Source organism: Mesitornis unicolor, unplaced genomic scaffold, assembly GCF_000695765.1.
Source record: "Mesitornis unicolor isolate BGI_N332 unplaced genomic scaffold, ASM69576v1 scaffold36771, whole genome shotgun sequence".
Lineage (NCBI taxonomy): Eukaryota > Metazoa > Chordata > Aves > Mesitornithiformes > Mesitornithidae > Mesitornis > Mesitornis unicolor.
Genome location: NW_010162402.1, coordinates 530 through 12,838, shown reverse-complemented (window position 1 = coordinate 12,838; position 12,309 = coordinate 530). Strand labels below are relative to the sequence as shown.

General features: G+C 43.1%; 1 protein-coding gene across 1 annotated transcript in view; it reads right to left on the bottom strand.

The window, feature by feature from the left end:
• TMEM189 (transmembrane protein 189) overlaps positions 1-9,132 on the bottom strand; it is a gene marked incomplete at its 5' end in the record, with an annotated part of 16,715 nt that extends 7,583 nt beyond the window's left edge. Inside the window, 2 exons of the mRNA XM_010193616.1 lie at positions 8,302-8,460; positions 9,090-9,132. Of these exons, the coding sequence (XP_010191918.1) occupies positions 8,302-8,460; positions 9,090-9,132 (202 nt within the window). The remainder of the gene's footprint in view (positions 1-8,301; positions 8,461-9,089) is intronic.
• Positions 9,133-12,309: the final 3,177 nt, after the last annotated feature.

The window sequence follows — 12,309 nt, the reverse complement described above, 5'->3', positions numbered from 1 at the left end:
TGAACCTGTTATCTAGTTGGACCAAACAAACAGCAGGAGACGCTTCATCCTTTATGTATCACCTTACTGTATGGAAGACAGCTTATTTTTAAGAGCAGTGAATTCTGTACGCTTTTGTTTCAGACCACACATTTAAGCTACAGCAAGACAGGGTGGAGCACAGCAGCTTTTAGGTCTGCACCTAGCAGCTGAAAGGGCAAACAGCCCTGATTCAGGGGGAAGATATCCAAACACCACTTCACTTTGCAACAACTAAAATACCATTCTTGCTGAGGTAATCACCCTATTAACCCGCATTGCCTCCAGCACACTGCATTATCAGAGCTTGAAATAACAGCAGGAAGAACAACAAAAATAGAAGAATACTGACAGTTCAACAGATATTTTGCATGTTACTTTGATGTCAACCGGTAGAAAGTGAAGAAGAAACTAAGGGTGCCTGAAGCAGTGCATTATACTAAGGCAATCTGAAAAAACCTAACTACCATAAATTTCAGCTGTATTGCAGAAGGGCTTGCTCACTCGTCAGCAGTTGTGTATGACGAGCTGTAATAAAAGAGCAAAAACTGTCCAAAGGTTATACATGACTAGCATCCTAATACTTCATTTGCATCCGTCTCCAGACTCAGAAGTCACATCAGACAGCAACAAACTGAACTTGGTATTTGCATATACCCAGCAGTGTCTTTAGTTAAACGGGAAAACCAAGGCACATGTGCTAGCTACTTTTCTAAGGTGGCATAAGATCTTCATGCTCTGTCATCAAGGTTGGGCAAGAGAAGATTGACAGCCCTGAACATGAATTAAGAGTTAATCATAAAGTCAGAAGAAGCAGTATATGCACAGTATGGATATGTATGACTCGCAAATAGTGGATTCACACACTCATCAGAAGTCAGATCAGTAAAGCATTAGAGAAATACTGCTCTGCACACATTAGTTTTACTCCAGCCTGCTGAGCAGTGGGATGAAGGATCAGCCCATGGCTGAGGAGGAGGCGAGTACTTGGATAACACAAGAGAGGAAGAAGGTGTTGCAGTTAAGAAGCGAGCTGCAGGACTTGCTCAAAACACCAGGATTTCTTTGTTTTGAAAGCAGACTGCCGAATCAGGAGAAAAGACAAAGGCCTAGCATACAGGGAGACCACAGGTGTACAAATGAACTTCAGCCAGTAGCAGACATTTTAAAACGAATGAACACAGGAATGGCACACACATTTTCTAGGACAGCTGCTCTTTTCCAGCCACCCCATACTGTGCAGGCAGGCCCACAGGCACAGCAGCACCATGGGGACACTTCTGTCTAAGTCAAGGGACATGTCAGAGCAGTGACCACTGTCACCCTGACAGTCAAACCACCTGCCGGGCCGTGGTCACAGGGCTGCAAGTGCAGCTGACCCAGACACATAACGAACACAAAGTGGCTTTGCTCCCATTGTGTTCTGTTCAGAAACCAGATAACACGTAGGGGTTTGTGTCACAGAAAAGCCCCCACTCCTCCTCTTCCTTGCTTGAGTACCAAACTGAGAGATAACAACTTGCAGCCGTTACAAAGGGCTTCTTGTGACCAAGTCACACAGCACCTCCTGCAACCTGGCCGCTCCCAGGCTGAGCAGAAGGGAGCCAAACAGGAGCGGGACGCTTGAGGAACGACGTGTTCAAGAGACAAAACTATTTTGCACACTTGCTACAAAGTTGTACTTCACCAAAATTTTAGAGAGCCAGTGTAAGCCTAGCTTTGCATTGATATAATTCTCAAACTGTAACCCAGAAGCCTTACAGTAAAGTATATAAAGTTTCATATTTACTGTAAAAATTCACTAGAGACTCTGGAGAGGAAAAAAAAACCAGTTTAAGATGTTATTTAATAACTTGATGCTATTGTGCAATGTCATTGAGAAGTAGAGTCATTTTTAGTCATTGGCTGTACAAACTAGTTGAATATTGCAGCACTAAAGAGTTGGGGGAGTGGCAGAACACAAAACAGAAGAGTCTGTTTTCTAAAAATCAATATGCTAAAGTAACAGTTGCTTCCAACTTATATGCTTATAAAAATAAAATGCCTTAGTCATCTGCACTCCACATTTAGTGCCTTTCGGTACAGAGAAGGCAGGGGTTTGATATTATAGAAAGTTACAAGGCTAAGAAAGTAATCCCTGAACATTTCAACAACTATAAAGTGTAGCAGTTTAAAAGCAAGAAAGAAGTGTTAATAATTTTAGTTATTTAAAGCTAAGAAATGTTCAGTCAGAACCGGACTTAACAGTACAAGCAAGCAGAGAACAGAGCCGAACTATGAAATAAAAGAAGGGCCTGGATGTTATATGTATTATTATTATAAGAGTTATATTACATTATAACTGTGTTTTCAAATAAGCCATGTCTATAATACATGCACTCCAGAGATAGAAAAACTCTATCCTAAGTCACACAAGCTTATTTTGCAAGATTGGCACCCCACACCAATAGAGGACATCTCTTCTCCTTCCTGTGTACTTCAGTGACACCCCGCTATGGGAAATGCAGTATAATCCACTGCCTCCAGCAATGCACCTGAACTGGCACACCTCTCACCTCACCTCCAACTGCGACAGCCAGAAACCAGGCAGCCAGTGGTCTTCTGACACTGCCAGAAGATACCAGAAAAAGGAGATCCCCAAGAACAGGGTACCACCTCCCCTGGAGTCAAACAGCAGCAGATGCTAAAGCAAATATTCATCTACTAAAAGCATGATTTGGCTAAGAATCACTATCCGAAAAACTTAATGACAGGAACCTCCAAATTTTACTTTCATGTCTTCAATCTCAGTCTACTAGCACTAAGTAAGCTATTCCTACTATTTCTCCAGCTGATGGAGTGCTTTCGAAGTCACATTTAAATGACAAAATCCTGACAACTTTACCTAGGCCTCAGGTTCTTAAACAAACAGTACCATTGTGTGTACTTTTACTTGAAAATGCATTACTAGAAAAAGCCATTAAAGCCATCCCAGAAGAAAGTGATTAAAAGAACAAGAACAATGGACAGTAAATGAAAACCAAGAGCAGATGTTCTCGTATTAAAAAATCCCCATACTTTCAGTAGTATGACTAATCAAACTAATCCTCCTGTTTCACACATTTAAAACACTCCCAGGAATCACACAGGGTGAGCTCAGCTCTCGGGAGCTCTGGGCAGTTTTGTGCACACAGGGTGGCACCTAGAGGAGTCCCAGTACCTCAACACTTGCCTGGCACGGGATGCAAGATGCCACGATGCTGGTTTTGCTCAAGGCCTGTGCTCTCTCACCAAAGCTGACCCCTCTGTCACCACTCACTATAACTCACCCCATCAGGGCAACACTCCAACACATGTTCGTGTGCTGAGGTGCAAGAGGCACTATTCTGAGTGAACCAGGGCGACCAAGACCTATAGTTCTTAAATCCTTGAGCCAAAGTTCCCTGTGACTTTAAGAGAGCCCCTGACAACTCTGCAAGCACACAGAGCTTTCTTTGTCCCGGTCCTCACTGCTGACATAAAGAGCAATAGCAGGTCTGCTATGCACACAAGTGGGAGGGCACAGACCAGGCCGTGCTATCAGCTTCTCCCAGCTGCCAGGGTGAGCAGTCCCTGTACCACCAGGGTACAGCCTTCACCCACTCTGCCCAAGAACAGCTGCTAGCAGGCTTGAGATGTTCATCCCCTAATCCATAAAGAACAGACAACTGGTGTCAACATCACCTGCCCCAGTGCAAACCAACAGCTCTGCTCCATAATGCCCCTTTCAGGACCAACAGCCTCCAGGATCCTTTGGTGCAGGAAAGGCCCAGAGCTCCTGAGTTACCACACAAAAAGTTACCTGCTACAAAATGGATCAGTAGAAGAAAATAGAATACAAATTGTGTTGGTGCAATGCAATTTTATTTTTGCAATACAAAGTGCAACAAAATGTAGAATCCAAGTTTTGCCTATTTAATCACAGCTTGTGAAGTATCCATCTTTAAGAGATGATGCAGTTTAGGAGGGAAAACACAAAGTTACCTACAGCCATGAAGTAGCTGAAAGTTACTTCAGGTGGGGTGAAGCAGCAGGTGACAAAGATTTGGCCTATTCAGACCAACACTGAAGTAAAGGATAATTTTCCTTTGTTAAGTGAAGTTTCCCTGATGCAATTTAAAGGACCTTTTAAATTAAAATTTCAAGTGGAAACTCATTTTAACGAACAAAGCAGATCCAAAGTGAAGCACCACCATTACGGTTCTGTCTCTCGCTGCAAGGCAGCAGGACTCTGAAGCAGCTGATCCACAAGCACAGTGTCCATTTCATAAAGCACTGATGGTCTCTAGAGTGCTTTCACTCCAAAGTGTGCAAAAGCTCTCATGTATTACACCCTCAACATTTGGCTCTGCAGTGCAGCTAACCACGCGCAGCTCCACAATGCTACTCAAGGTTGAAACAAAAAGGTTTTGAGCCTTGATCAGAACAAGTTTCTATTTTGAAAGTGAATTAAGCAATTTCCTTCTGTGTGCTCTGTCCAGCCAACCCACAACATCTGCAATAATGAAACACGTACTCAAATGGGTTTTAAAACATCAGTTCCCCATCTCTCAAGTCAGCAATGATTAATTTTATCTTGTGGTGCATCACAAGATGTTTCTAAAGACATCTGCCCTACAGGGGGCAGTTCTTACGAATACCACCAGGTTACAACACAAACTTAACTCACTTTTTAAAGACTGCAACAAACAGTATATATTACTCACAAACATGGCTGCAGAACAAAGTCAGAAGTCAGAAACATGTAAAACTGATTTAGAAAAAAAGGCTTTAAAACCCTATAAGAAGACATGAGGAAGGAAGGAAAAATGAAAACCAGAAGCCATTATGTAACTTGCCAAACTTTTTATCTAGATGCTATTTATATACCACCTATATACACAACTCATGTATACAGAATAATATGCTGGACACCACTACCTCACCTGAAGGTGCAAGTGCTTTCAAGCCAAATCTTACATGTTTTGGTGAGGCTTTTCTGCTTATCACACTGCCGACACCAGCCTTGTCCCCAGTACTACAGAGCTAGCATGGTGCCCCACTGCAGTGGGACCCTTCAGCTGCAGCTGAAAAAATGGGGTTAGTAAACTTGCACCATACCCAGCCTTCCAAACCACGGCTGCCCTGGGCTTAATCATGCACATGTGTGCGTGCAAATAAAATACCAAATCCAAATCTACACACTTGTCAGGATGCACATAGGGGAAATTTTTTGTAACTCCTCAGCAGCTGAAGATATTCAGAATAGAGCATGACGGGATTTAACACTGGAACAACAGCAAAATAAATCCACCCTCTTCCCACTCTCTCTCTCTGTCTCTATTTTAATTTTTGGGCAGTGAGAAGGGGAAGGGAATTGACTTCCGGGCTGGTTTAGCAGAGATAAGAGACTCGCATGCCTCTTCCTTTCCGGCAAGATCATCTTTAGTCAGTGGAAAACAACCCAATTCACAAGTTACTCTAAAACACAAAGTTCTCCAAGCCATAAAACTCTCGCCTCACCCCACAGCGCGAGTACCCGTAGGTGATTCAGCACAGCAAATGACAGTGTGACACATGAATTAATTTCTTAGCTGCCTGCTCACATCACACAAGGAAGTAAGTACTTTCAGGCTGCCAGTAAGAGGAGGATCAGATCTATTCTGACCCAAGAATTTCTAGATTAAGGTATTTACAGTATTACCCAAGTTAAAATTATACATGCCTTTAAAGGCATGAAAAGAGAAGATATAACATAGCCTTTAATTATAGATACAGGGTTTTGGCTAGATGAAGTCACGCGGAAGGTTCAGACTACTCCCTCTGTATTTACATAAGAGTACACAGGGGTCTCAGCAAGGCAGCTCAATGAACTGGTCTGCACAGCAGATCTGATCCAGCCCACTGGATCACTGATGGCGTTCAGATTTCCAAAGACCTAATGTGAACCTGATCGAGAGCTATGTCTTTATTAGCAGAATGTTTACTTTGTGATCTCAACTCCAAGGTCAATATTCTTATCTGAGCTTCAGGAAAGCTTTCAATGGGAACACATCTGACAACGGCTGTGACTCGGTATTCCCTATCTTACCTGTTGTGCTTCATGTAGTATTTAGGAATTAGGACATTCTCAAAACTTAATAAAACCTAATCGTCACTATGAATTATAGACATCATTCACAATTCACCTAGACAAATAATGTATTGGAGGAAGACAGCAAAACAAGATAGCATGCCGCACTTATTATTTTATTGCACTCATTTTTGTACACGCTATCAGTTATGTCCACACTACTTTATCTACACAGAATCCAGATTCTGCTACTTCAATCATTCGCTACTACTTAAATAATATTATCAGTGAATTGGCTGCTTTATCAGTTAAACTGGTAACCAGGATATCAGAGAACTCAAGCTTTTATCAACATTAACTTTGAGATGAAAGCCAGTTGCAAACAGATCACACTAAAGGTTAACCATCACTACCAATTCTCTTGTCTGCATCTGCCCACATCATTATGGAGCGGTTCCCATGCCACATTCTTCTCCATTCCTCCCAATACCTCCACCTCATCAGCACAGAGCAGGCAAGACTTACTTAGGCCAGGTGAGCTGGCATGATTCACAGTGGGAGGACACTGCTCCCTCATAGTCCCAGCACAAAGCAAATAACCCTTAAACAGGCATGAGCAATTACCACTTCTCAGCCTGGGCAAAAACTCATAGTATCTATCACATATCACTGTTTGAATCTGCTGTTGTGTCTTTTGTTTGGGTTTTTTTGTTGTTTTGTTTTTTATCATTAGCAATATACAACAGTGATTATGAACAAGTACCATTCTCTTCTAAAACATACACCACCTCATACAGTTTATAGAAAAGTTACTTCTATTGTAAAGCACAGAAGCTGAACACCTGTAGCTAGCTTATATGGTGTCCTAATGAATAACACCATTTGTTCTTCTTTCAGTTAACAAGGCAATTCATATAAAAATATGTAAACACTTATACACACCCAACCCAAGAAGTTTATATTGCTTTCAGTTTTCATTGCATGCACAGTAGAAGACTGGTGAAATGCTTGGTTCCTATTCACTTCCCTCCCTCATCTCATATTAGATGTTTATCGGAAAGCTACACGAGGTATGCAATGTAGAGCTGATTCTTCTGATTTTAACGTTCTCTCCATTTCCCACGTCCCCTCCCATACATATATGGCCACACAGCCAGCAGTAACGTGCGCTGCCTGGATAATGCCAACAAAGTCAGCCACAGAACATCACTTCCTTCAGCCCAACCTGCTCCACTGCCCTCTCTTCTGCCTCTTCTCAGGAAGGTTTCTGTGCACAGCATTTCAGCACTATTCTAATAACACAAAGTTTATGCAAACATTGAGACTTTTTGCTCCAAGTGTTAAGCAATGTTCAAGTTGTATGCAGGTTTAGGCTTTGAATGATGTAAGGAAAGCTGAGGAATCCTTTTTCACACCCACCTTATTCCGAGACAAGTTTTTTCTTTGGCTAATTCCATGCAATTCCTGATTCTATCAGTAAAGATACACAGCATCAAACCAGAATCCTCTACTGGTTCTTCCTCTCCTTCACTGAAAGCTGAAATCATCAGCTCACACTGCATCTAGACCAGTTCACTCTGTACTACCAAGAGCCAGCTGATATAAACACCTCTATGCATCTTCTTATATTGTTGGAAAAAAGTCATCATTCAGGATAAAGGCCAAACATCACATCCTGGCATGAAAGCATAATACTCCGAAAGACTATTTTTTAGTTATCAGTTGTCAGACATCAAGCCAGTTTGATGCCTGAAACACCTTTTATAAGGCTTCTCTTGGTCTTTTGCTTTCTGAAAAGTTAGTGTAAATATTTTTGGCAATCAATGTATTTTGTTTTCAACTCTGATAGTTTGGACAGCTGTTTTCCCTCTCAATAGTACTCACACTACTGTGTACTCAATAGTACTTACATGAACCCAAACCATTCTATGAGTCTATTAAACACCAATCTTAAGAAGACCTGTAAGAACACCAAACTTAAATAGCTGTGTTAAAAACTTCACCTTTGAGATACTGAGAAGCCACTGAAATGAAAGACAGAAGGCAGTAAACTTTTGCAGACTGTCTCAGTTTCAGAGGCACTACAATTGCACATGCGCAGATGTTTTTTGCCCTTTCCAGTAGTAAGTCAAGCCTAAAAGATCACACATTTGTCCCCAGCATTACAACAGACAGTCTTGCCTCGCTCATGACAGTGAGCAGTTCCTACTTACATATCCCAACAATAACGGAGGGCGTGTGTTCCAGTCGCAAGTAGAAAAGAAGATTGTAAAAATTGAAACCGATCAGAGAGAAGCATAAGATGACAGAGATCCATTCTTGTAGTCTCTTTCCTGACGGAAAAAAAGGAAAAAAACATGTTTTACTTTTATCTGAAAGGACATTCTGCAGTCTTAAATAATACAGACAGACTATTCTGCTGCCTGGGTGACTCACTCCCATTTGTCTGACAGGGAACTGAAACAGAATTATCCATGGGAGGTGTGCATATTTTGTTTAAATAACATTCCTCTTCCACAAGCCACTACTGTTTCCTTCCCTCTGCCTTTGCCCAAATAACAGGGACAAATCAGACATCATCTCACACTGTCCTAGTTTCCTTTCACCTGCGGTTGCCAGCATAACGTTCCTCCACATCATATCTCTTTTCAAATTTGCATTTAATTCAATATTCAGCATTGCTGGTGTGGCTGAATCTGGTACAGATTTCTGGCCTCAGATGCCCTGCAGTCAAATCACCTTATGATCTGTAATATTTAAAATCTCAGAGCTTGTAAATAAAGCTGTTGTACTAACGGGAAAAACCATCATCCTGTATTTTGCTGGGCCTAGAACTGCTTTCTTAACATTTCAAGTGTACTTCTTGAGCTTGCTTACTTAACTCCTGCAAACTTGCCATTGCCTTTCTGCTCCCAGACAGAAGGCTGAGACCTCTTAGCCATTCTGAGACAAGAGACAGAGTAAGCAAAGAGAAAGAACTGGCACGAGTTCTCTTTCGTACTTTCCTGTACTACTTTGTACATTACAAAAAGCTCATTTACTGCCTGTAAAAAGAGAAAAAAGACATCAGAGTATGGTAACACGTTGAATATTCAGCTTGACAGACAGGAGCTTTCTGCTGCTAATCACTGCTAGATCCTCACAAGGGAACTGACCTTGAGAGGGAGGGAACGCTCAACATGAGACCTGCACGGATTAAAGCATCACAAACAGACCTTTAATGCCTAAATCCATGAAGATCTGAGCTGCCACCTCTGTCCAGGAGTGCCCTGGCTGCAGTCAGCTTCTCACATGCTCAGGAGCAGACGGGGCAGCCTTCACCTATTTTAGGGGGCCAGGTAGCACAGCTGCCTCTTGCCAATGGCTTCTCAGAGCAGCCAGCCCCAGCAGCCACTGCACATCACTGGAGTTTGAGGCAAAGCACCGTGCAGAGGAACAACCAGCAAGGACTACACGCAAGGAGCACATCCTGTCACCGCAGCACAGGCACACTCCCATGCCTGGCACGTGTTCAGGACAGGAGCTTCTTTCCTGCTGCTCCTTTATGTTGACCTACTGTCTGGTCAAATTTTTCCTCCTAAACGCTGAATCAAGTCCTTCTCAACTATACCACACAATGAAAAGGAAACTAGGAACATCAAAGGAGGATCAGTATTATCTCCAAAGGGCCTACAATGCAATGTTTTAAGGAAGTATAAACAAAGACTTTCACAGTTCAGTTTTGATTTAAAAAGGCCATGAGTACATACATTAACATTCTCTGCAGTAGCAGAGAAGTTCATAAAATTAAATTAAGACACAAGAACAAGCATATTTCAAGACACCATCAGCTCACAGTGTGGGAAATTCTACAAAGAGATCCCTGGAGTAATGAAAGTAAGAGTTAATTAACACTTACTTCCTGCCTAAGAAAACCACACCCTGATTTGAGGAGCTCAGTGCTAGATCCTCACAGAACAATTAGCTGACTGCAGGGAAACCCCAGGCTCCTTACCAGCGCCTTCCATGAGTCCAGTCTGTGCAAACCCCACTGCACTCTGAACACAGGCATCCCCAGACAACTGCCTGGAGGTATCTGTGTCCAGAAACACAGCCCCAGCTCCGGACAGACTGGGAAAGTGAATCAGCCAAAGGAGTGGAGTCAGCACCAGTGAATTGTGTTTAAGGAGCACTCAAACGTACGTCCTGCATGAAGGATTAAGGTGCTCAAGCTACTAAGTATATGCTTAAAGAAATAATGGAAATACCCCAGAGCCATATTCACTCTGCACAATTACATGTAAACCCTGCTCTTAAGAATTCAGTAGTTCATCATCACATGCTTCCACCGTAACACATTCTAATGTTTATGTAAGTTATTTATGTAACTTCAGAAAAAAACTGCACATATATGTATTTCTATAGTATCACAGCTCACTGCTGATGGAGATCACTATACACTTACTACTTCACAGACTTGCCAGGAACTTCGGTCTACAGCTAAAGATAAGGGTAGCAAGTTGTTTAGGGAAGAAAATCTTTTCCTTATGAGCAAGAGCACAGTGCACAGGTATAGCTGGTGACTGCTTTTCTGTAAAGCACAGCAACCAATCACAGCCTAGGTCAGAACTGCGTGACTGGACCAGCTGAAAGATGCCACATGACACCTTCTTTCAAGGCAAGGAAGAGGTGACCAGTAAAGCTGAAACAGGCAGACTCACCCTGAACAGGCTAGAAAACTGGCAAACTAATGAATGCCTTTGTTTTCTTATCATTACTTGGCTCTGTGCAAGTCCAGTAATTCCCTTGAATGTTCAAGCTCAGCTATTCAGCTGACCTGGTGGACACTGCAAGATGCTGGAACCATGTCTTCCCTTCACGGGGAATGGCAAGAATACCTAGTATTGCTCACACTGTGAACCAAAAACAAGTAACATTTTATTATAATATATAATATAATTATAAGGAGTAATATATAGGAGTAATATATCATATAATTATAAGGAGTTTGCATGTATTTCCATAGCATAACCAAACAGCTGCAGTCACTTTAACGAGTGACAAATAGCAAGCATCAGGAAGACCTAAACAAAAAACCAGATATGCCTCTGCCCCTTTCTGAGGTGCCTCAGAGTAGTTCACTGAATAAATATTCCAAAGCAAAAGCTTCTGTTGTTACCTGGATTAGCAACCAAATCTGTATATCTGCCTTTGGACAGAACGGTTAACTTTTGGTTTGTTTTTAAAGGGAAGAGAATTCTGGTCAGGTTCTAGTTTGAAAATCTCCATCCCAGCAGCTAGACCATGCGTCCACACTTGAGCCACCAGCTGCAGTTCCGTACTGGCAGCTTTTCATAAGCTGACATCCAACTTCTCCATAATAGCGCTTTCCTAACCTTTGTATTGGGTTTGCATGGCAACATTTTGGTAGCAGGGGGGCTGAAGGGGTGCCTTCTATGAGAAGTTGTAAAAGTTTCATCCATGTCCAAAAGAGCTAATGCCAGCACGCACCAGGACAGACCCATCACTGGCCAAGGCCGAGTCCATCAACTACAGTGGTAGTGCCTCTGCAATAACACATTGCAGAAGGGGGAGGGGAGGGGGGGGAACTCAAAACTGTGGAATTGCAGCCAGAGTCAGGAGTGAGAATATGTGAGAGAAGCAACTCTGCAGGCACCAAGGTCAGTGAAGGAGGGGGAGGAGGTGCTCCAAGCGCCAGAGCAGAGATTCCTCTGCAGCCCGTGGTGAAGACCATGGTGAGACAGGCTGTGACTCTGCAATCGTGGAGGCCCATGGTGGAGCAGAGATCCACCTGCAGCCCATGGAGGACCCCACGCTGAAGCAGGTGAATGCTTGAAGGAGGCTGTGACCCCATGGGAAGCCTGTGCTGGAGCAGGCTCCTGGCAGGACCTGCGGCCCTTTGGAAAGAAGCCCACACTGGAACACATTTGCTTGCAGGAATTGTGACCCCACAGGAGACCCACACTGGAGCAGTCTGTTTCTGAAGGACAGCACCCCATGGAAGGGATCCACAGTGCATGAAGCCTGTGGGAAGGACTCACATTGAAGAAGTTCATGGAGGACTGTCTCCTGTGGGAGGGACATCATGCTGGGGCAGGGGAAGACTGTGAGAAGTTCTCCCCCTGAAGAGGAAGGAGCAGCAGAAACTATGTGTGATGGGCTGACCACAATCCTCATTCTCCATCCCCCTGCACCACTGGGTGGGAGGCAGCATAGAAATC